This window comes from Triturus cristatus, chromosome 8 (assembly GCF_964204655.1).
Source record: "Triturus cristatus chromosome 8, aTriCri1.1, whole genome shotgun sequence".
Classification (NCBI taxonomy): Eukaryota; Metazoa; Chordata; class Amphibia; order Caudata; family Salamandridae; genus Triturus; species Triturus cristatus.
The window spans coordinates 15,202,440-15,225,036 of record NC_140591.1 but is presented as its reverse complement, the minus strand read 5'-3'; the positions used below and the strand labels follow the sequence as shown (position 1 = coordinate 15,225,036).

Genomic DNA, 22,597 nt, shown 5'->3' with positions numbered 1-22,597 from the left:
GTTCCTTGGAAACGTTCCGAAGTATTGGCCCTTAAGCAGTCGTTACCGGACCCCCGTAAAAATCCTGCTGGGTATTATAAAGAGTTGTCCGAAACTGTCGACACATGTGTTATGAATTTGGCCGACATAGACATGCTCATGGGTAACGTAGTACCACAACCATTATGGGCCAGAATTCGGAAGGGAGACCACCCTGCGGAATTGGGGGGTAATTGGGCTGCCATACTTGCCGCAGACAGACTCCAATTGGGTGGTGCTAAACCGGAGCCGTTAGTTACGGAACTCCCACCTAGAATTATTGCCTTACTGAAAACTATGATGCCCGCTCTGCGAGTTAATTGGGATAAACTAGCAGCTTGTAAGCAAAAAGCGGACGAAAATGTCTTTGATTTCTTCACTCGTTTTGAGGAGACGTTCATCGATCATAGTGGTCAGGATATGAGCACGGAAGGTGGCCAACGACTGTTTGTAGATAAATTTGTGTCTAATTTGGTTCCGGAAATATCAAATAAATTAAAGAATTCCAAAAGTGCGTGGGCCGTGTCATCTTCTGCCCAGATACTGGCCACTGCTTAGTATTATGAGAATAGGGATAAAGAGGAGAGAGAGAAACTAGATAAAAAGACGAAAGAACTGAAAACGAAAGTTCTCTTGCAACAGGCTTATCCTCCTCGCCCTGCCCAACAGGAATATCAGCCACCTCCACAATTTCAGAGACCGTTGCAGAGGTCTGGGCCTTTTATTCCCCGACCGGCGCTGGGCCAGAATCAATGCGCCTATTGTAAAGAAGACGGCCATTTCAAATATAATTGGCCAGTTTTGTTACAGCGTACGAATGGCACCCCCGGGTCGCGAGGCTGGGGTGGTTATCAGTAGGGGTGGGCGGAATTTGCAAAATTAACTTTCGAAAAATTATCGCGAAAATGTTTAAAATTATCGCAAACAAGCGGAAATATCGCGAAGATGCTGAAGTTTTTTTCCGGCATGTTCGCGAGATTTTCTGCATGGTTGCGGGTCGCCAACTTACCCATGCGGTTGCTTGCGGGCACGGCCATCTTGTTTTGAGTTGTCTCGCGGTGCATGATCGTGAGAAGAAAGACGTGATCGCGCGACGCATGACGTCACTGCGGGCGCGAACTGTCGCGAGACAGCGCAAATGGCTAAAAACAATACAACATCTCATGGAGAACGCGACCGGATCAAGAAAACTTGTCGGCGAACGCAGGGATTCAGGTAAGGCGATCGCAAGCGCAAGAATGTATTAATTTACAGCGCGAGCAAGAAACAAATTATCGCCAAGCTGCGGAAACCGGAAATTTTGACATTTTCGCGCTCTCCGCGGAACGCGAAAATGTCAAATTATCGCAATTTCCGCGAACGAAACGAAATTTTCGCCCAGGCCTAGTTATCAGTCAACATCGAGAGGTAGAGGGCGGGGCACACAGCCTAATAACCCACGTTCCATGCCCCCTGAAAACTCCACGAACTATTTTGATCAGCGCAATGTTCAGTCTACCAACTATTACAATGATGATTACTATACCGAGGATGAGAGCCAGAATTGCCAATCTAGTTAGGACAGCCTTGGACAAAGTAAGGGAGTAGTATCAATTCCAGTGGACCAAAACGGGCCTTATGTTGATGTGGTAGCACTAGGTGTTACAGAGCCATTCCTATTAGACACTGGTGCGACAAAGAGCTCTATGATTCACTCTAAACTCCCTGGGGCACCTTTGTCTGGCTGTACGAATGTTTCTGTAGGTTTTTCTGGCGCCCCAGTTCAAAACCCAGTTTCACGCCCATTGCCCATTTCAATAGGTCCTTACAAATTGGAGGCCCCGCACCTTTTAACAACTGGTTGTGGTGAAAATTTGTTGGGTTTTGATTTATTTAAAAAATTGTATGCGACATTGCACTGTTCTCCTTCTGGTGTGCGTCTTACCCTAGGTAAGAAATTGACGTCATCGATGTATTTGTCCACAGACCAGCTTCCTCCTGAATTACAGTCTCTTTCTGCCACCCTCTGGGCCACGGGCCCCAATGATGTGGGCCTCTTACAAATTCCACCCTATATTGTAACCATTAAGCCCAATGTTAAATTCCCTTGCATTCCACAATATAAAATTTCCAGTGACGGCGAAAAGGCTCTTTTAACTATAGTTCACGATTTGGTACAAAATGGTGTGGTCGAAGAGACTAGGGGAAATGTATGCAACAGCCCTGTTCTGCCCGTTCTTAAACGGACCGACCCCTCCCAGCCACCTGTTTATCGTTTTGTGATTGATCTCAGAGAAGTCAATAAGATTGTAGTACCTCAATTCCCTGTTGTCCCAGACATTAATGCCATATTGACAATGATACCTGCCTCAGCTTCCTGGTTTTCTGTCATTGACCTCAAAAATGCTTTTTTCAGCATACCTATTGCTGAGGAGAGTAGGGATATTTTTGGCTTCTCCTTAGCAGGCCGAAGCTTCCGGTTCAAGAGGGCTCCCCAAGGGTATTGCTAGAGCCCCTCCATTTACAGTCAAGCATTAAAATCACAGCTCGACACTATGCCTTTACCACCAGGTGCCACTCTTATTCAATATGTGGATGACCTGTTGGTTGCAGCAGATTCGGAGGACACTTGTAAAAAGGCCACTGTTTCATTGTTACGCCACTTATCTGACCACCACCACAAGGTCTCACCGTCTAAATTGCAATATTGTTGCCAAGAGGTTACCTATCTAGGTCATCTCTTGTCAAAGGAGGGACGACGATTGACCCCAGAACGTATCCAAGCAATTGCCCAAATGCCTATTCCATGTACGCAAAAAGAGGTGCGTGCCTTTTTAGGTATTACCTCTTACTGTAGACAATGGATCCCCAATTTCTCCCTTCTGGCAAAACCCTTGTTGGCACTGACTCTTAAAGACACACCACACCCTCTCCCATGGTCAGCGGAATGCCAGAAAAGTTTCACTGATTTACGTACTGCCTTGTGCTCTGCTCCTGTGTTAGGTACTCCTGATTACAGTAAACCTTTTACACTCTATGTTCATGAGAAAGAAGGTTGCGCATTATCAGTTTTAACGCAACGATTTGGGGACAGGCAGCGTCCCTGTGCCTATTTCTCTGCCACATTAGATCCAGTGGCCAAGGCTTTACCTAGCTGTTTGAGAGCAGCAGCAGTTTCCATTCGCCAGTCTGCCGGATTGGTATGAGATAATACCCTCATTGTCATGGTGCCACATGCAGTAGACACCCTCCTAAACAGAACAAAGACGCAACACCTTATGAGTGCCCGCCTTTCGGGGTATGAACTGACACTCTTGGCTAGCCACATACACATTAAACGATGTAATGTCCTGAACCCGGCAACATTGCTGCCGATTCCAGTAGAAAATAGTACACCGGAGCAACATGATTGTTTCCTCCGCACGGAGGAAGAGACAAGAGGCAGAGTTGATTTGAAGGATACTCCACTCCCGGACCCAGATGGGACCCTATGGGTGGACGGTTCCTGTTTTAAGCTTCCCAATGGCGAAACAACTGCAGCCTATGCAGTGACTACCTTGTACACTGTTGTGGAAACAGCACGGATTATGCATAATTCAGCCAAGGCAGCTGAATTGATAGCACTGACCAGAGCGTGTGTGTTGGCTGAAGGAAAAAGGGTGAATGTGTTCACTGATAGTCAGTATGCGTTTGGAGTGGCCCATAGTTTTGGCCGCCTGTGGAAGGAAAGAGGTTTTCTCACATCCCATGGCACTAAGATACAGCATGGCCAATTGGTAAATGACCTTCTTGAATCGCTTACCTTGCCCACTCAGATAGCAATTGTAAAGTGTAGCGCACATAGGAAGATTACTGATGATGTAGGTCAAGGAAATGCTTTTGCAGACCAGATAGCGAAAGAGACAGCTAAGGACACCACTAGCCGCATGTACATTGTGGACTCCGCTAGATGGGTTGCACAAGGTGGGATGTGTGAGAATACTGTGGACAGTGTGAAAATGATCCAGGCGGAAGCCACAGAGAAGGAATTAAGTACGTGGAAAGAAAGTATGGGAAGGTTGGGTGTGACAGGGTGCTGGACAGATTTGTCAGAGCATCAACGCTGGTTGTTACCAGATGCTTACGTGCTACCAATAGTGACCATGGCACATGGTCCAGCCCACATCAGCGCAAAAGGTATATGCAAACTTCTGGCCCCAGTATGGCAGAATGTGGGGATACCTAAATGGGCAGACAATCTGGTTAAACACTGTATTGTATGTTTGATGCATAATCCGGGGAAGGGAACACCAACACCGGCAGGCCACTTTGCTCCCCCAACGTACCCTTTTGAGGTATTACAAATAGATTACATTCACATGGAACGATGTAACAATTTGAAGTACGTTCTTGTTGTGGTATGTGCCTACTGCCGATGGATAGAGGCCTATCCTCTGAAAGATAATACTGCTCTATCAACGGCGAAAGTCCTCTTAAAGGAATTTCTGCCGAGATTTGGGTTACCTAGAATTATTTGGAGTGACAACGGGAGTGAATTTGTGGGCCAGATCATGCAGAAAGTATGTGCTGGTCTTGGCATCAAGCAAAAGTTCCACGCAGCAAACCATCCCCAGTCAGCAGGTTTGGTGGAATGCTATAATGGCACTCTCAAGCTTAAGTTAGCGAAAATTCAAGCCAGCACGGGTCTGGCTTGGCCTGATGCCTTGCCATTGGCTCTCTTATCTACCAGAACAACCACCCATTCCCGTATGGGGCTTAGCCCCTATGAGGTTGTGTTCGGACGCCCGGCAAATGTCTTGGGAGTCCCAAGGCCCAAGAAATACTCCGAGATAGAGCATCCATTGCTAATTGATTATTTGTATGAACTCACCACTAAGCTACGTGTTCTTCACCAACAGGTACAAGATACTTTGCCTCAGGCTTCAACTGATCCTGGTCATACCCTACGGCCGGGAGACTGGGTCTGCGTTAAAAACTTCCAGAGGTCGAAGAACTTGGAACCTCGCTGGAGAGAACCCCGCCAAGTACTTCTGACAACGCGCACTGCAGTAAAGGTCAGCGGCAAAAAGAACTGGGTACATGGGGTGCATTTCAAGAAAGTGCCCTTACCTTTGCCTTATGATCAGTGGCTTCGTAACCCAATTGGCGATTCTGAAAGTGAAAGAATACCAAGATTTGAACCGTTTAGCGATGCACACCTAGACTCTGCCAGATCACAGAAAAACGACGGCGAGGCCTTCCAAGCAACCGTAGCACCGACATCGAAATTGGGCATTACTGGACCACATCTCCTTTTCCAAGAACAAACTGTACCTGGTTCCCAGAGATACGATTTGAGGCCCAGGTTGAATAGAAATTCCTCAATAGTACCTCATTGACTTTGTCCTTTTTTTTCTTCCCGATTTCCACATGTTGCAGGGCCGTGACTGAAGTCTCAGACTTGTGACCCAAGATGTGGCTCTAGGCCTGTGGGACTTGTAGGAAAGCAAAGAAAACTACAGACAATCACAGCTGAGTGAAGCAACCTCCCGTCACGGTCAACCTTTAGAGATGGAAATGACTGTTAAAAAGGAAATGGATAAAACACGAACAATGAACACGAGGCATTGTAAATTATTGCATAACCGTTTTGTCGTAGTTTTAATAGTATTGATTGTGATGTGTATTATATTGTCTTGCATAGGATGGGGACTACATGCAATTTTTACGCAGCCTGTTACCAAAGTTACCATTGAAATGCATACATATGTCACTCTACCACCTCATGTCGAGTCAAGAAGGGGTGAATTCCGTAACAACACATTTGTTTCTATGCTACACCAACATCAATTGGCGACTAATGCAACAAACTGTTGGGTTTGTGGCCTCCTGCCAAGTTCAGTGAACACTGGAATGCCATATATTACCCTTCCTTTTTCATTTAATAGTTCTTGTAGTGCATGGTGGGAACTGAGTGCCAGTTGGGTATTTTCTTGAGATGGTGATACCAAAGACGTAAGAAGCTTGGGAGGACATCTGTATAACTTATGTTGGCGGGACAGAAAAAGGATATATGGGACGAGTAATGAGAAATCAGAATATGCCGATCGCGAAACCAGATCTACAGACTTGTACTTTCTGCCCTCCAATAAAACCTCTTGAAAAGGAAAAACTTTTCTAGTGGTACCCGGACAAGCACCATTCTGTATTAGAAAAGGGAGGTCAGAATATAAGGGTACAAGCAGATGCCAACATATTGTGACATTGAATGGGACAGACTGGCCTCGCATGGGTCCCTCGCGTAATACATACTTCGTATGTGGAAATAAGGCTTATACTTCCCTACCTGGTAGTTGGGGAGGCACGTGTTATATCGCTTGGTTGTTGCCCCCTACATACATAGCTGATGCCAACCATCATTTACAGAAAAGAGGGGTGGCATCTGACCAGGATACGTCAGGACAGGAAGCCGGGGATGTCTTGAAAGGACTCCTCCCATTCTGGGGCCTGATAGCTAACAGTAGGGACATAAGGCAACTAATTCGAGTTGTAGAAGCCACTATCAATGAAACAGCTGGAGCTTTGAGTAATCTCACTGCAGAACTCGTTGCTGACCGCCTCGTCACGCTTCAGAACAGAATGGTATTAGATATTATTCTTGCTGACCGTGGGGGCGTATGCAAATTGATCGGATCAAGCTGCTGCATTTATATTCCAGACCACGCCCCTACAGTATACCAAGCCATCTCTAAGCAACATAAGATCGCGGAGTCCGTTCACCAGGATGAAGGAAACTGGTCTTTGATGGGATGGTTTGGGGAAATACTGTCTATCTGGGGATGGAAGATCCTTACCTTTGTCGGAGCAATTTTGGCTATTCTCTTCTCATGTTGCCTTTGCCTACAATGTGGGCCCGCTATATGCGGGCTCTGCGCCACCCTGTGTCTTCCACATCCTGTGTCCCAGAAAGCAGGGAATGCAAAAATAATGTTGCAACAACAGCTTGTAGATTTCATGGCCATTGAAGTCGATTCAGATTAACAACAGCCTCTGTTTCCTTTGCCTGAGTAATGGCAAAAGGAGGGTCTGAGGAAATTCTAATTCGACCCCATCCCGTTTTGGTAACATCGTTGCGCTGTTGCCCTCACTCAGGCACCTTAAACCTCTATAGCATTTCTTTCGTATGTTATGCTGTTGTACATATTGCCCTCACTCAGGCACCTTAAACCTCTATAGCGTTTCTTTCGTATGTTATGCTGTTGTACATATTACACAACCTCTCCTCTTCTCTTGAGCTGAACCCATCCTGAACCTCGTGAACCTCGGTTCGAAACAACCAATTCTCGAGATAAGCATCTATTGACCCTTGGTGACCGTTCTCCGGCCCCTACAGCTGTTTTACAAATCATCATCTCCAGCATGCACACGCGCCCTGTCGTAAAGTAATTTAACTAAGGAATGGCTAAGCCACCTGACCTGTCGGGTCGGGTAGAGAACACGACCTTAGGGAAAGAATGTGTATTGCCCATTATCCAGCATCTTGTACGAAGAATGTGTCCTTGTGGATGATTTGTATTTTTATTGCACATGCAGGGGGGTTGTTGCTTTAGGGGATTCCAGCGCTACAAAAGATTGTGAGCCACAGATTGAAGTGGCAGTCTCCTAAGAACCTACTTACGATGTACTTCTGGGACAACTTTACCTAGCTGCAGCTAAATAAATTGAAGTTCCTATGCTAACAGAGTGTTCCGTGTCTCTGTAACTTGGAAGGCGAACTCAGAAGATTTCAGGCGTACCCTGTGCCACCTGGCTTAAGAAGCCCGGTTCTTCACTATGTCGAAATGCTCTAGTTGAAGCGCTATCAATTTGCTATATGCAGCGCTATGTTGAAATGCTCTATTTGAAGTGCGATTACTTTGCTATGTGCGGCGCTATGTTTAAAGGTTGTGTTTGACGCTCCCCAGGATCACCAGGAGTCGCACCTTTAATTCAAGACCAGGTTTTGATGTTGAAATGAACTGCTAATCTATTCATAACGAACTGCTAATCTAAGGTTGATCTAGATAAAACTGATTGGTTTTATTCAAGCTACTGTGTGGTATTTATATGCCGATGATCTTGTAATAATTGATCAAACGGAACTTGGGCTCCAACGGAAATTAAATGCTTTTAAAGAATACTGTGAGGCAAAGTTTTTAGTCGTAAATATGGATAAAACAAAGATCTTATGTTTTGGCAAGAGAGATAAAAAATTTAGTTGGTATTTAGGACAAATAAAACTGGAAATAGTGAAAGAATATAAATATCTGTGCCTTTGGTTCGACAGCTCCCTAAAATGGTGTACCCGCCCAGAAGCCCAAAAAACTAAAGCTTTTTCATCCATCTGTGGGCTGAAAAAATTTAACAAGGATTATGGGGATATGTCGCACAAACCTATGTTAAAAACTTATGAAGCCATGATCCCACCCCAAGTACTGTATGGGGCAGAAGTCCTCCTTCTAAGTGGTAAAGGAGAGTGGGATCGGGAGGAGGGTAAGGCCCTAAAAATGCTATTGTCCCTACCAAGTTCTGCAATGGTCCAGGCAATTAGGATGGAGTTAGGAACAATAGCATGGAACAGCCAGGTTCAAATGTCCTTGATAAGATTCTGGAAACGCCAGAAACCAGGGGGAGTGCAGAAAATCTCACACTGGTGTAGCGAAGAGATCCAGCATAGTAACTTAAATTGGGCAAAAGAAGCTAGAAGGAAAATCCAGGTAATAATAAGGAGTTTAAATGTGAGTACTATACAGCACTCCCTGGACGTAGAATTCACAAAGACGTATCTCAAGTACCAAGGCATGAAGCAGTCAAGGAATAATGATTTAGAGTACCTGAGGAAGAAAAAATCGGTCCAATATATAATAAACTCCTGGGTAAATGCTGCATGGTATCCATACCTTGAAACTCTGCCAAACCATGGGCTTAGGTGTGAAATCCTAAGGATACGGTGTCCTGCACTCCCTTACCTTCATTAGGGACCTTATCATTTTTTAGATATTGTGTCAGATTAGCCTGTGATCTGTATTCATTTAACACAGTTTACTATTAGTCTTACAGGTCGTACAAAAACGCTGTCTTCTGGTCCTAAAGGGGATTTAGAAAAACAAAGAAAACTAATCAGTGCTTTAAGTGCACTCCCTGTGACCGGAAACCCTGGGTTCAAATCCCAGATTTCCTGCATGATTAAATTGTTTGATCTTATTCAAATCAATTTCCTTCATGTGTCTAATTTACTTGATAGAGACATTTGAGAGCACTTTCAGGTGATTCAGTTAAAGATGGACCGTGTCCAAAAAAACACTTGTATGTTTTATTAGCCTGGAATGTTCCACCACCCGTAACAATACAATTGGACTTGATGTAGAGGACACCGGATAATTGGTTCACTTTGTTCACTCCTGGTGTTGCTAAGAGCAGGGTTCATGAATGTTTTAATGTATTATATTTATATTCATTTTATATACTTGGGGTAAGGGTTTTTGAGCATAAATGAATGTTTTATAGTTCATGTTTAGAAACTTTCACTTGAAATAAATGTCAATGCAGTGTTGTCATCTAATGCACTAAACTGAACCACTGCCTCATGTTTTATTTTAAAGATGTTTCATTGCTCCATGCCAAAAGACTTTACATAGTAATACAGTACCAGGGATGTGGACATAGATTCCATCGCAAGAGTACAGAAGAACAGTGCTGGGTGTTTATGAAGAGAAAGCGCGCATTTGTTAAATAAATTTTTCTTTGTAACCAACTAAATCATAATAACAGTCCCTCTAAGGAAGGGAATCCTTCCAGAACAGTGAAATATTGGGTTTTGCTAGAAGAAGAGGCAGGTTGAGGACCTTGGTGGAGGGTTTCTCGCACTTAGGGCGGGGGATATGCCCAATAGGACCACTTCTAGGGAACGACCCATTGCGGTTGACAGCACCTTGAGAACTCTTTGCCAGTATGAAAGGTGTGTGGGGCGAGACCAACACATATGAAACAGGTCGCCATCTAATTGCGCACAGAGAGGACAGGCAGCTGCGGCTCCCAGGTGTATTTTGATAGACTGGGCCGGTGTAAGGTAGGCTGAGTTCAGAATATCAAATTGAATATTAAATTGAATATTAAATTGAATTTTAAATTGAATATTACATTGAATATTACATTGAATATTACATTGAATACGCTTATACTTTGTGGGGACAGCTCAATATTGTAGCCCAGTCTGAATCGTGCAGACATTTGGCCATGTCCGTCTCGCAGTTAGTACGGAGAGACGCCCTAGAGGGGACCCCATGTTGCAGGAAAGCTCTGTGCACCCATCTTATCAGTTCGCCACCAGTGTTATGGTGTAGAGCATCGGGTACACTTCATGTGGGGTGCCAGGTGGTGCAAATGAAATAGGGCATTAAATGATTGTTGAAGGTGCTCATGACAAAGGAATTGGCCATGGTGAAGTCTCAAGTCTGCCGTAAGGGTTTGAAAGTCTAGTAGCTCGCTGTCAACAGACAAATATCCCAATTTTGAGATGCCTTCAACATGCCCCTGATGGACTTTCCTTGAGCAAAGCTATCCTGTGCGTGTGGGGAGGCCCAGCAAAGGTATTGCAGGAGAGTAGAGTTTATTTGTGTTAGTTCGTTTGCAGGTTCTAGTAGGGTAGCAGAAAGCCAGGTGGAATAACCCTGGGTGGCGGTGAGTAGAATGGGCAGTAGGAAGCAATGAGAACTGCAGCCAGCCCCCCTCAAAGTCTTTACGGGTCAACCCCATCTTATACAGGGGGCGGCCAGACAGGCAAAGAAACACCCATCCGAGCTGTGCAGCTAAACAATGGCATTCTAAGCCCAGAAGGACTAATCCACCCCCTGTAATAGGTGGCTTTAGAGTGAAAAGCGCTAATCGGTGGCTCCCAGCACCCAAATAAGACATAACCGCTTGTGCAGTGGTGTGATGTGATGTGCCTGTGTGCACAGACTGCTGAGACCTGTGTTTGCTTGTGCAGTGGTGTGATGTGATGTGCCTATGTGCACAGACTGCTGAGACTTGTGTTTGCTTGTGCAGTGTTAAGATGTGATGTGCCTGTGTGCACAGACTACTGAGACTTGTGTTTGCTTGTGCAGTGTTAAGATGTGATGTGCCTGTGTGCACAGACTGCTGAGACCTGTGTTTGCTTGTGCAGTGGTGTGATGTGATGTGCCTGTGTGCACAGACTGCTGAGACTTGTGTTTGCTTGTGCAGTGTTATGATGTGATGTACCTGTGCGCACAGACTACTGAGACTCATGTCTGCTTGTGCAGTGATATGATATAATGTGCCTGTATGCACAGACTCACACAACTCACAGACTGCTATGATCGGGTGTCTGTATGCACAGGGAACTGTCACTCTGTATTTGTGTAGGGTTAGATTGACATGCCTGTGGGCACAGACTCACACAACTCGTAGACTGATGTGATCTTGAGCCTGTATTCACAGACTGATAAGACGTGTGTCTGCTTCTGCAGTGATGTGAGCTGATGTGATTGCGTGCACAGACTGCTGAGGATAGTGTCTGCTTGTGCAGTGGTGTGATGTAGTATGCCTGTGTGCACAGACTACTGAAACTCGTGTCTACCTGTGCAGTGGTGTAATGTGATGTACCTGTTGCACAGACTGCTGCGACTCGTGTTTGGTTGTGCAGTGGTGTGATGTGCCTGTGTGCAGACTGCTCAGACTCGTGTCTGCTTGTGCAGTGGTGTGACCTGATGTGCCTTTGTGCACAGACTGCTGAGACTCACGTCTGCTTGTGCAGTGATATGATATGATGTGCCTGTATGCACGGACTCACACGATTCACAGACTGCTATGGTTGGGTGTCTGTATGCTCAAACTGCTGAGATGTGTGTCTGTTTGTGCAGTGGTGTGCTTTGATGTGATGTGCCTGTGTGTACAGACTGCTCAGACTTGTGTCTGCTTGTGCAGTGATGTGATATGATGTGCCTGTATGCACAGATTGCTGAGACTCGTGTCTGCTTGTGCAGTCATATTATATGATGTGCCTGTATGCACATACTCACACGACTCACAGACTGTTATGATCGGGTGTCTGTATGCACAGACTAAGGAAACTCGTTACTGCTTGTGCCATGGTGTGATGTGATTTGCCTGTGTGCATATACTGCTGAGACTTGTGTCTGCTTGTGCAATGGTGTGATGTGACGCGCCTATGTGCACAGACTGCTGAGACTATGTCTTAGCTTGTGCAGTGGTGTGATGTGATGTGTCTGTGTGCACAGACTGCTGAGACTCGTGCCTGCTTCTTCAGTGGTGTGATGTGATATGCCTATGTGAACAGACTGCTGAGACTTGTGCCTACTTGTGCAGTGGTGTGATCGGGTGTCTGTATGCACAGACTGCTGATACTCGTGTCTTCTTGTGTAGTGGTGTGATCTGAGTCTGTATGCACAGACTGCTGAGACTTGTGTCAACTTGTGCCGTGGTGTGCTGTGATGTGATGTGCCTGTGTGCACAGTCTGCTGAGACTCGTGTTTGCTTGTACAGTGGTGTGATGTGACCTGTTTGTGTGTACAGACTGCTGAGTCCTACCTGCATGTGCAGTGGTGTGATGTTCAGGCACGCACAGACTGCTGAGACTCGTGTCTGCTTGTGCAGTGGTGTGACGTGACGTGCCTGTGTGCACAGACTGCGGAGACTTGTGTCCACTTGTGCCATGGTATGATGTGATCTGCCTCTGTATGCACATACTGCTGAGACTGGTGTGATGTGATGTGCTTATGCGCACAGACTGCTGAGACTCGTGTCTGCTTGTGCAGTGGTGTGATGTGATGTGTTTGTGTTCACAGACTGCTGAGTCCTGCCTGCATGTGCAGTGGTGTGATGTGACGTGTTTGTGTGCACAGACTGCTGAGTCCTGCCTGCATGTGCAGTGGTGTGATGTGATGTGCTTGTGTGCACAGACTGCTGAGACTCGTGTCTGCTTGTGCAGTGGTGTGATGTGATGTGCTTATGTGCACAGACTGCTGAGACTCGTGTCTGCTTGTGCAGTGGTGTGATGTGACGTGTTTGTGTTCACAGACTACTGAGTCCTGCCTGCATGTGCAGTGGTGTGATGTGCTTTTGTGCACAGACTGCTGAGACTCGTGTCTGCTTGTGCAGTGGTGTGATGTGACGTGTTTGTGTGCACAGACTGCTGAGTCCTGCCTGCATGTGCAGTGGTGTGATGTGATGTGCTTGTGTGCACAGACAGCTGAGACTCGTGAATGCTTGTGCAGTGGTGTGATGTGACGTGTTTGTGTGCACAGACTGCTGAGACTCGTGTCTGCTTGTGCAGTGGTGTGATGTGATGTGTGCACAGACTTCTGAGACTCTTGTCTGCTTGTGCAGTGGTGTGATGTGACGTGCCTGTGTGCACAGACTGCTGAGACTTGTGTCCACTTGTGCTATGGTATGATGTGATCTGCCTCTGTATGCACATACTGCTGAGACTCGTGTCTGCTTGTGCAGTGGTGTGATGTGATCTGCCTCTGTGCACAGACTTCTGAGACTCTTGTCTGCTTGTGCAGTGGTGTGATGTGACGTACCTGTGTGCACAGACTGCTGAGACTTGTGTCCACTTGTGCCATGGTGTGATGTGATCTGCCTCTGTATGCACATACTGCTGAGACTCGTGTCTGCTTGTGCAGTGGTGTGATATGATGTGCTTGTTTGCACAGACTGCTGAGACTCGTGTCTGCATGTGCAGTGGTGTGATCTGGTGTCTGTATGCACAGACTGCTGATACTCGTGTCTACTTGTGCAGTGGTGTGATCTGGGTCTGTGTGCACAGACTGCTGAGACTTGTGTCAACTTGTGCCGTTGTGTGCTGTGATGTGATGTGCCTGTGTGCACAGACTGCTGAGACTCGTGTTTGCTTGTGCAGTGGTGTGATGTGACGTGTTTGTGTGTACAGACTGCTGAGTCCTGCCTGCATGTGCAGTGGAGTGAAGTTCATGCACGCACAGACTGCTGAGACTCGTGTCTGCTTGTGCAGTGGTGTGATGTGACGTGCCTCTGTGCACAGACTGCTGAGACTTGTGTCCACTTGTGCCATGGTATGATGTGATCTGCCTCTATATGCACATACTGCTGAGGCTCGTGTCTGCTTGTGCAGTGGTGTGATGTGATGTGCTTGTGTGCACATACTGCTGAGACTCGTGTCTGCTTGTGCAGTGGTGTGATGTGCTTGTGTGCACATACTGCTGAGACTCGTGTCAGCTTGTGCAGTGGTGTGATGTGATTTGTCTGTGTGCACAGACTGCTGAAACTCGTGCCTGCTTGTGCAGTGGTGTGATGTGATGTGCGTGCAAGCACAGACTGCTGAGACTGGTGGCTGCTTTTGCTGTTGTGTGATGTGATGTGTGTGCATGCGCTGACTGCTCGGACTCCTGTCTGCTTGTGCAGTGGTCTGATGTGACGTGCCTGTGTACACAGACTGCTTCGACTCATGTTTGATTGTGCAGTGGTGTGATGTGATGTGCCTGTGTGCACAGACTGCTGAGACTCGTGTCTGTTTGTGCAGTGGTGTGATGTTCATGGACACACAAACTGCTGAGACTCGTGTCTGCTTGTGCAGTGGTGTGATGTGATGTGCTTGTGAGCACAGACTGCTGAGACTCGTGTCTGCTTGTGCAGTGGTGTGATGTGATGTGCCTGTGTGCACAGACTGCTTCGACTCATGTTTGATTGTGCAGTGGTTTGATGTGATGTGCCTGTGTGCACAGACTGCTGAGACTCGTGTCTGCTTGTGCAGGGTGTGATGTTCATGGACACACAAACTGCTGAGACTCGTGTCTGCTTGTGCAGTGGTGTGATGTGATGTGCTTGTGAGCACAGACTGCTGAGACTCGTGTCTGCTTGTGCAGTGGTGTGATGTGATGTGCCTGTGTGCACAGACTGCTGAGACTCGTGTCTGCTTGTGCAGTGGTGTGATGTTCATGCACACACAAACTGCTGAGACTCGTGTCTGCTTGTGCAGTGGTGTGATGTGATGTGCCTGTGTGCACAGACTGCTGAGACCCTTGTTTGCTTGTGCAGTGGTGTGATGTGATGTGCTTGTGAGCACAGACTGCTGAGACTCGTGTCTGCTTGTGCAGTGGTGTGATGTGATGTGCCTGTGTGCACAGACTGCTGAGACTCGTGTCTGCTTGTGCAGTGGTGTGATGTTCATGCACACACAAACTGCTGAGACTCGTGTCTGCTTGTGCAGTGGTGTGATGTGATGTGCTTGTGTGCACAGACTGCTGAGACTTGTGTCCAATTGTGCCATGGTATGATGTGATCTGCCTCTGTATGCACATACTGCTGAGACTCGTGTCTGCTTGTGCAGTGGTGTGATGTGATGTGGTTGTGTGCACAGACTGCTGAGACTTGTGTCCACTTGTGCCATGGTATGATGTGATCTGCCTCTGTATGCACATACTGTTGAGACTCGTGTCTGCTTGTGCAGTGGTGTGATGTGATGTGCTTGTGTGCACAGACTGCTGAGACTCGTGTCTGCTTGTGCAGTGGTGTGATGTGACGTGTTTGTGTGCAGAGACTGCTGAGTCCTGCCTGCATGTGCAGTGGTGTGATGTGATGTGCTTGTGTGCACAGACTGCTGAGAGTCGTGTCTGCTTGTGCAGTGGTGTGATGTGATGTGCTTGTGTGCACAGACTGCTGAGACTCGTGTCTGCTTGTGCAGTGGTGTGATGTGATGTGCTTGTGTGCACAGACTGCTGAGACTCGTGCCAGCATGTGCAGTGGTGTGATGTGATCTGCCTCTGTACACAGACTTTTGAGACTCTTGTCTGCTTGTGCAGTGGTGTGATGTGATATGCTTGTATGCACAAACTGCTGAGTCCTGCCTGTATGTGCAGTGGTGTGATGTGATGTGCTTGTATGCACAGACCGCTGAGTCCTGCCTGCATGTGCAGTGGTGTGATGTGATGTGCTTGTGTGCACAGACTGCTGAGACTCGTGTCTGCTTGTGCAGTGGTGTGATGTGATGTGCTTGTGTGCACAGACTGCTGAGACTCGTGTCTGCTTGTGCAGTGGTGTGATGTGATGTGCTTGTGTGCACAGACTGCTGAGACTCGTGTCTGCTTGTGCAGTGGTGTGATGTGAAGCCCCTCTGTGGTGTTTTTCACTTCCCATTTCATGTGTGCAGCATTCTAGTGTTTCCTGCTTGAGTTGTATTTCCTCTTTATTTCTGATGTATTTTAACATCCCCTCCCAGACAGCTCAGCTGCTGCCTCGCCCCAGAAGCTTCAATGGCGGTGCTCTGTCTCTTCCTGCTCCTCCTCGCAGACTTTGGTAAGGTGATTTCAGCTTCTTTGAGACACTCTATGTAATATGCTTGTCTGTTTCTGGTGGTGTCTCAGGGTACTGGCGGCAGTTCTTCTGTTCTGTTTCTGTGGTCGATGGGTTTACTAGTCCTGCACTACAGGTAGGTGTGTGGGTGTTGGTGTTGGTGCCTCACTTTCTAGGGCTCTGGGTGCTGCTAGTAGTTTCTATGGCTGCTGCTTGTGGGCGTAGGTACACGTTCTGTTTCTATGCTGAGGTCTGTGTGTGCTGGTGATGCATCTGTTTCTGTGGTTGATGGTTGTGGATAGTTCTTTTGTTTCTGGGGCAGTTGCTGTGGGTGCTGGTGTAAGGTCTGTTTCTGGGGCTGGTAGCTGTGAATACTATGAGATCTGTTTCCTGTTGGGCACCGAAGGTAGTTCTTCTGTTTGAGTGGCTGATGACTATGACTGCTGGTGGCCTTGGAGCGACCTCTGCTCATGTGGCTGATGGCTGTGAGCAGTGTTGTCACCTCTGTTTCTGTGGCTGATGACTGTGGGCCGTGGCACGACCTCTGTTCCTGATGACTGTGTGCATTAGCGTGACCTCTGCTCATGTGGCTAATGGCTGTGGGCCTTGGCGCCACCTCTGTTTCCATGGCTCATGGCTGTGGGAATTGGAGCCCCTCTGGTTCTGTGGCTAATGGCTCTGGGCCTTGGCGCCACCACTGTTTCGTGGCTGATGGCTGTGGACTTTGGTTCCTGCTCTCTAAATGTGGCTGATGTCTGCGGGCATTGGCTCCACCTCTCTTTCTGTAGATAATGGCTGCAGGCTCTGGCTCCAACTCTGTTTCCATGACTGATGGCTGCGGGCATTCGTGCCAACTCTTTTTCTATGGCTCATGGCTATGGGCATTGGCGCCACCTCTCTTTCTGTTGCTGATGGCTGTGGGCCTTGGCGCCACCTTTTTTCTGTGGCTCATGGCTGTGGACTTTGGCTCCAGCTCTGTTTCTCTGGCTGTGTGCATTGGTGCCACCTCTGTTTCTGTGGCTGATGGCTGCAGGCATTGGCGCCACATCTATTTCTGTAGATAATGGCTGCAGGCCCTGTCTCCACCTCTTTTTCTATGACTCATGGCTGTGGGAATTGGTGCCACCTCTATTTCTGTGGCTGATGGCTGCAGGTATTGGCGCCACCTCTGTTTCTGATGGCAGTGGGCATTGGCTCCACCTCTGTTTCTATGACTGGTGGCTGTGAGCATTGGCACCACCTCTGTTTCTATGACTCATGACTGTGGGCATTGGCACCACCACTGTTTCGGTGGCTTATGGCTGTGGCCATTAGTGCTATCTCTGTTTCTGTGGCTGATGGCTGTGGGCATTGGTGCTACCTCTGTTTCTGTGGCTGATGGCTGTGGGCATTGCCTCCACCTCTGTTTCTGTGGCTGATGGCTGTGGGAATTGGAGCCCCTCTGGTTCTGTGGCTGATGGCTGCAGGCCTTGGCTCCACCTCTGTTTCTGTGGTTAATGTCTGTGGGCATTGGCTCCACCTCCGTTTCTGTGGTTGTTGACTGTGGGCATTGGTGCCACCTCTGTTTCCATGACTTATAGTTGTGGGCCATGGCGCCATCTCTGCTTCCAATGTCTGATGGCTGTGTGTATTGACGACACATCTTTTTCTGTGGCTGATGGCTACAGGCATTTGAGCCCACTCTGTTTCTGTAGTTGATGGCTGCAGGCATTGACGCCACCTCTCTCTCTGAGGCTCATGGCTGTGGACTTTGGCTCCATCTACGTTTCTCTGGCTGATGGCTGTGGGCATTGGCGCCACCTCTATTTCTGTGGCTTAAGACTGTGGCATTGGTGCCACTTCTATTTCTGACAGCTATTGGCATTTGTGCCACCTCTGTTTCTGTTGCTGATGGCTGGAGGCACTGTCTCCACCTCCGTTCCTATGACTGACGGCCGTGGGCATTGGTACTGTCTTTGTATCTGTAACTGATGGGTGTCGACATTGGTGCCACCTCTGTATCTATGACTGATGGCTGCGGGTATTGGTGCCACCTCTGTTTATGTGGCTGATGGCTATGGTCATCAGTGCCACCTCTGTTTCTATGACTGATGGTTGTGTGCATTGGTGCCATCTCTGTTTCTGTGGCTGATGTCTGTGGGCATTGGTACCGGCACTGTTTCTGTGGCTGATGTCTGTGAGCATTGGCGCCATCTCTGTTTCTGTGGCTGATGGCTGGGGACGTTGGCACCACCTCTGTTTCTGTGGCTGATGGCTGTGGGCATTGGCTCCACCTCTGTTTCTATGACTGATGGCTGCAGGCATCAGTGCCACCTCTGTTTCTATGACTGATGGTTGTGTGCATTGGTGCCATCTCTGTTTCTGTGGCTGATGTCTGTGGGCATTGGCACCAGCTCTGTTTCTGTGGCTGATGGCTGTGTGCATTGGTGCCACCTCTGTTTCTGTGGCTGATGGCTGCAGGCATTGGCGCTACATCTATTTCTGTAGATAATGGCTGCAGGCCCTGTCTCCACCTCTTTTTCTATGACTCATGGCTGTGGGAATTGGTGCCACCTCTATTTCTGTGGGTGATGGCTGCAGGCCTTGACACCACATCTGTTTCTGTGGCTCATGGCTTTTGACTTTGGCTCCATCTCTGTTTCTCTGGCTGTAGGCATTGGTGCCACCTCTGTTTCTAAAGCTGATGGCTACGAGCTTTGGCGCCACCTCTGTTTCTGTGGCTGATGGGTGTGGAATTAGCGCCACCTCTGTTTATATACCTGATGGCTGTGGGCACTAACTCCACCTCTGTTTCTGTGGATAATGGCTGTGGGCATTGTTTTCACCTCTGTTTCCATGGCTGATGGCTGTAGGCATTGGAGCCCCCTCTGGTTCTGTGGCTGATGGCTGCAGGCCTTGGCGCCACCTCTGTTTCTGTGGATAATGGCTGTGGGCATTGTCGCCACCTGTTTCTGTGGCTGATGGCCGTGGGCACTGGTGCCATCTCTGTTTCTGTGACTAATGGCTGTGGGCATTGTTGCCACCTGTTTCTGTGGCTGAAGGCTATGGGCCTTGGTACCACCTCTGTTTCTGTGATTAATGGCTGTGGGCATTGGCTTCACCTCTGTTTTTGTGGTTAATGACTGAGGGCATTGGTGCCACCTCTGTTTCCATGACTCATGGTTGTGAGCACTGGCGCCACCTCCGTTTCTATGACTGATGGCTGTGTGCATTGGCGACACCTCTTTTTCTGTGGCTGATGGCTGCAGGCATTGGAGCCTATTCTGTTTCTGTGGATGATGGCTACAGGCATTGGCGCCACCTCTCTTTCTGTGGCTCATGGATGTGGACTTTGGCTCCATCTCTGTTTCGCTGGCTGATGGCTGTGGTGCCACCCCTGTTTCAGTGGCTGACGACTGCGGGCATTGGCTCCACCTCTATTTCTGAGTCTGATGGCTGTGGACATTGGTGCCACCTCTGTTTCTGTGGCTGATGGCTGTGGCCACTGGCACAACCTCTGTTTCAATAGCTGATGGCTGCAGGCATTGGCGCCTGCTCTGTTTCTGTGGATCATGGTTGTGGGCACTAGTGCCACCTCTGTTTCTGTGGCTGATGGCTATGGACATTGGCGCCACCTCTGTTTCTGTGGCTGCTGGCAGCGTACATTGGCGCCACCTCTGTTTCTGTGGCTGATAGCTGTGGGCATTGGGGCCAGCTCTGTTTCAATAGCTGATAGCTGTAGGCATTGGCACCACCTCTGTTTCTATAACTGATGGCTGTGGGCATTAGCACCAGCTTCGATTCTATGGCTGATGGCTGTGGGCATTGTTGTCACCTCTTTTTCTATGGCTAATGGCTGTTGGCATTGGAGCCCCCTCTGGTTCTGTAGCTGACGGCTGCAGGCATTGGCGCCAATTTGTGTCTGTGGCTGATGGCTGTGGACATTGGCGCCACCTCTCTTTCTGTGGCTGATGGCTGTGGGCCTTGGTGCCACCTCTGTTTCTGTGGCTGATGGCTGTGAATATTGGCGCCACCTCTGTTTCTGTGGCTGATGGCTGTGGGCATTGGTGCCACCTCTGTTTCTATACCTGATAGCTGTGGGCATCGGTGCCAGCTCTGTTTCTGTGGATAATGGCTATGGACATTGGTGCCGCCTCTGTTTCTGTGGGTGATGGCTGTGGGCATTGGCGCCACCTCTGTTTCTATACCTGATAGCTGTGGGCATTGGCGCCACCTCTGTTTCTGTGTATAATGGCTGTGGGCAGTGTTGCCACCTATTTCTGTGGCTGATGGCAGCGGGCACTGGTGCCACCTCTGTGTCTGTGACTAATTGCTGTGGGCATTTTTGCTGCCTGTTTCTGTGGCTGGTTGCTATGGGCCTTGGTACCACCTCTCTTTCTGTGTTTAATGGCTGAGGGCATTGTTGCCACCTCTGTTTTTGTGGCTGATGACTGTGGGCGTTGGTGCCACCTTTGGTTCTATGACTGATGGCTATCGGCCTTAGTGCCACCTCGGTTTCTGTGGTTAATGGCTTTGGTCATTGGCGCCACCTCTGTTTACATGACTTATGGTTTTGGGCACTGGCGCCACCTCTGTTTCTGTAGCTGATGGCTGTGGGTCTAGGCACCAGCTCTGTTTCTGTGGCTGATGGCTGTGGCATTTGTTCCACTTCTGTTTCTGTTTCTTGATGGCTGTGGGCATTAGCGCCACCTCTGTTTCTTTGTCTGTTGGCTGTAGCCATTGGTGTAACCTCAGTTTCTATGACTGATGGCTGTGTACATTGGTGCCAGCTCTGTTTCTTTGGCTGATGGTTGTGGGTATTGGTGTAATTTCTGTTTCTGTGTCTGATGACTGTGGGCATTGGTGCCACCTTGCTCCTGTGGCTGATAACTGCGGGCATTGGTGTCACCTCTGTTGCTGTGACTGATGACTGCGGGCATTGGTGCCATCTCTGTTGCTGTGGCTGATGGCTGTGGGCATTGGCGCCGCCTATGTTTCTGTGGCTGATGTCTGTGGGCATTGGCATTGGCACCACCTCTGTTTCTATGGCTGATGGCTGTGGCATTGGTGCCACTTCTGTTTCTGTTTCTGACAGCTATTGGCATTTGTGCCACCTCTGTTGCTGATGGCTGCAGGCACTGTCTCCACCTCCGTTTCTATGACTGACCGCCGTGGGCATTGGTACCGTCTTTGTTTCTGTAGCTGATGGGTGTGGGCATTGGTGCCACTTCTGTTTCTGTGGTTGATGACTGCAGGCATTGGCACCACCTCTGTTGCTGTCGCTGATGGCTGTGGGCATGTGTGGCGCCACTGTTTCTGTGGCTGATGACTGTGGGCATTGGCGCCATCTCTGTTTCTGTGGCTGATGACTGCGGGCATTGGCACCAGCTCTGTATCTGTGGCTGATGACTGTGGGTAGTGGCTCCACCTCTGTTTCTATGACTGATGGCTGCAGGCATTGGTGCCACCTCTGTTTCTGTAGATGAAATCTATGGGCATCAGTGTCACCTCTGTTTCTCTGACTGATGGTTGTGTGCATTGGTGCCATCTCTGTTTCTGTGGCTGATCGCTGTGGGCATTGGCACCAGCTCTGTTTCTTTGGCTGATGGCTGTGAGCATTGTTGCCATCTCTGTTTCTGTGGCTGATGGCTGTGGACATTGGCACCACCTCTGTTTCTGTGGCTGATGGCTGTGGGCATTGGCTCCATCTGGGTTTCTAGTACTGATGGCTGCAGGCATTAGTGCCACCTCTGTTTATGTAGCTGATGGCTAGGGGCATCAGTGCCACCTCTGTTTCTATTACTGATGGTTGTGTGCATTGGTGCCATCTCTGTTTCTGTGGCTGATGTCTGTGGGCATTGGCACCAGCTCTGTTTCTGTGGCTGATGGCTGTGGGCATTGGCTCCACCTCTGTATCTATGACTGATGGCTGTGGGCATTGGTGCCACCTCTGTTCTGTAGCTGATGGCTATGGGCATCGGTGCCACCTCTGTTTCTATGTCTGATGGTTGGATGCATTGGTGCCATCTCTGTTTCTGTGGCTGATCGCTGTGGGCATTGGCACCAGCTCTGTTTCTTTGGCTGATGGCTGTGAGCATTGGCGCCATCTCTGTTTCTGTGGCTGATGGCTGTGCACATTGGCACCACCTCTGTTTCTGTGGCTGATGGCTGTGGGCATTGGCTCCATCTGGGTTTCTATGACTGATGGCTGCAGGCATTAGTGCCACCTCTGTTTATGTAGCTGATGGCTAGGGGCATCAGTGCCACCTCTGTTTCTATGACTGATGGTTGT

At 48.5% G+C, this 22,597-nt stretch overlaps 1 protein-coding gene across 2 annotated transcripts in view; it reads left to right on the top strand.

The window, feature by feature from the left end:
• Positions 1-16,201: 16,201 nt before the first annotated feature.
• LOC146799842 (pregnancy-specific beta-1-glycoprotein 7-like) overlaps positions 16,202-22,597 on the top strand; it is a 400,772-nt gene continuing 394,376 nt past the window's right edge. For both annotated transcript variants that reach the window (XM_085620734.1, XM_085620735.1), the window contains exon 1: positions 16,202-16,329. In XM_085620734.1, the coding sequence (XP_085476860.1) occupies positions 16,287-16,329 (43 nt within the window). In that variant the 5' untranslated portion in view covers positions 16,202-16,286. The remainder of the gene's footprint in view (positions 16,330-22,597) is intronic.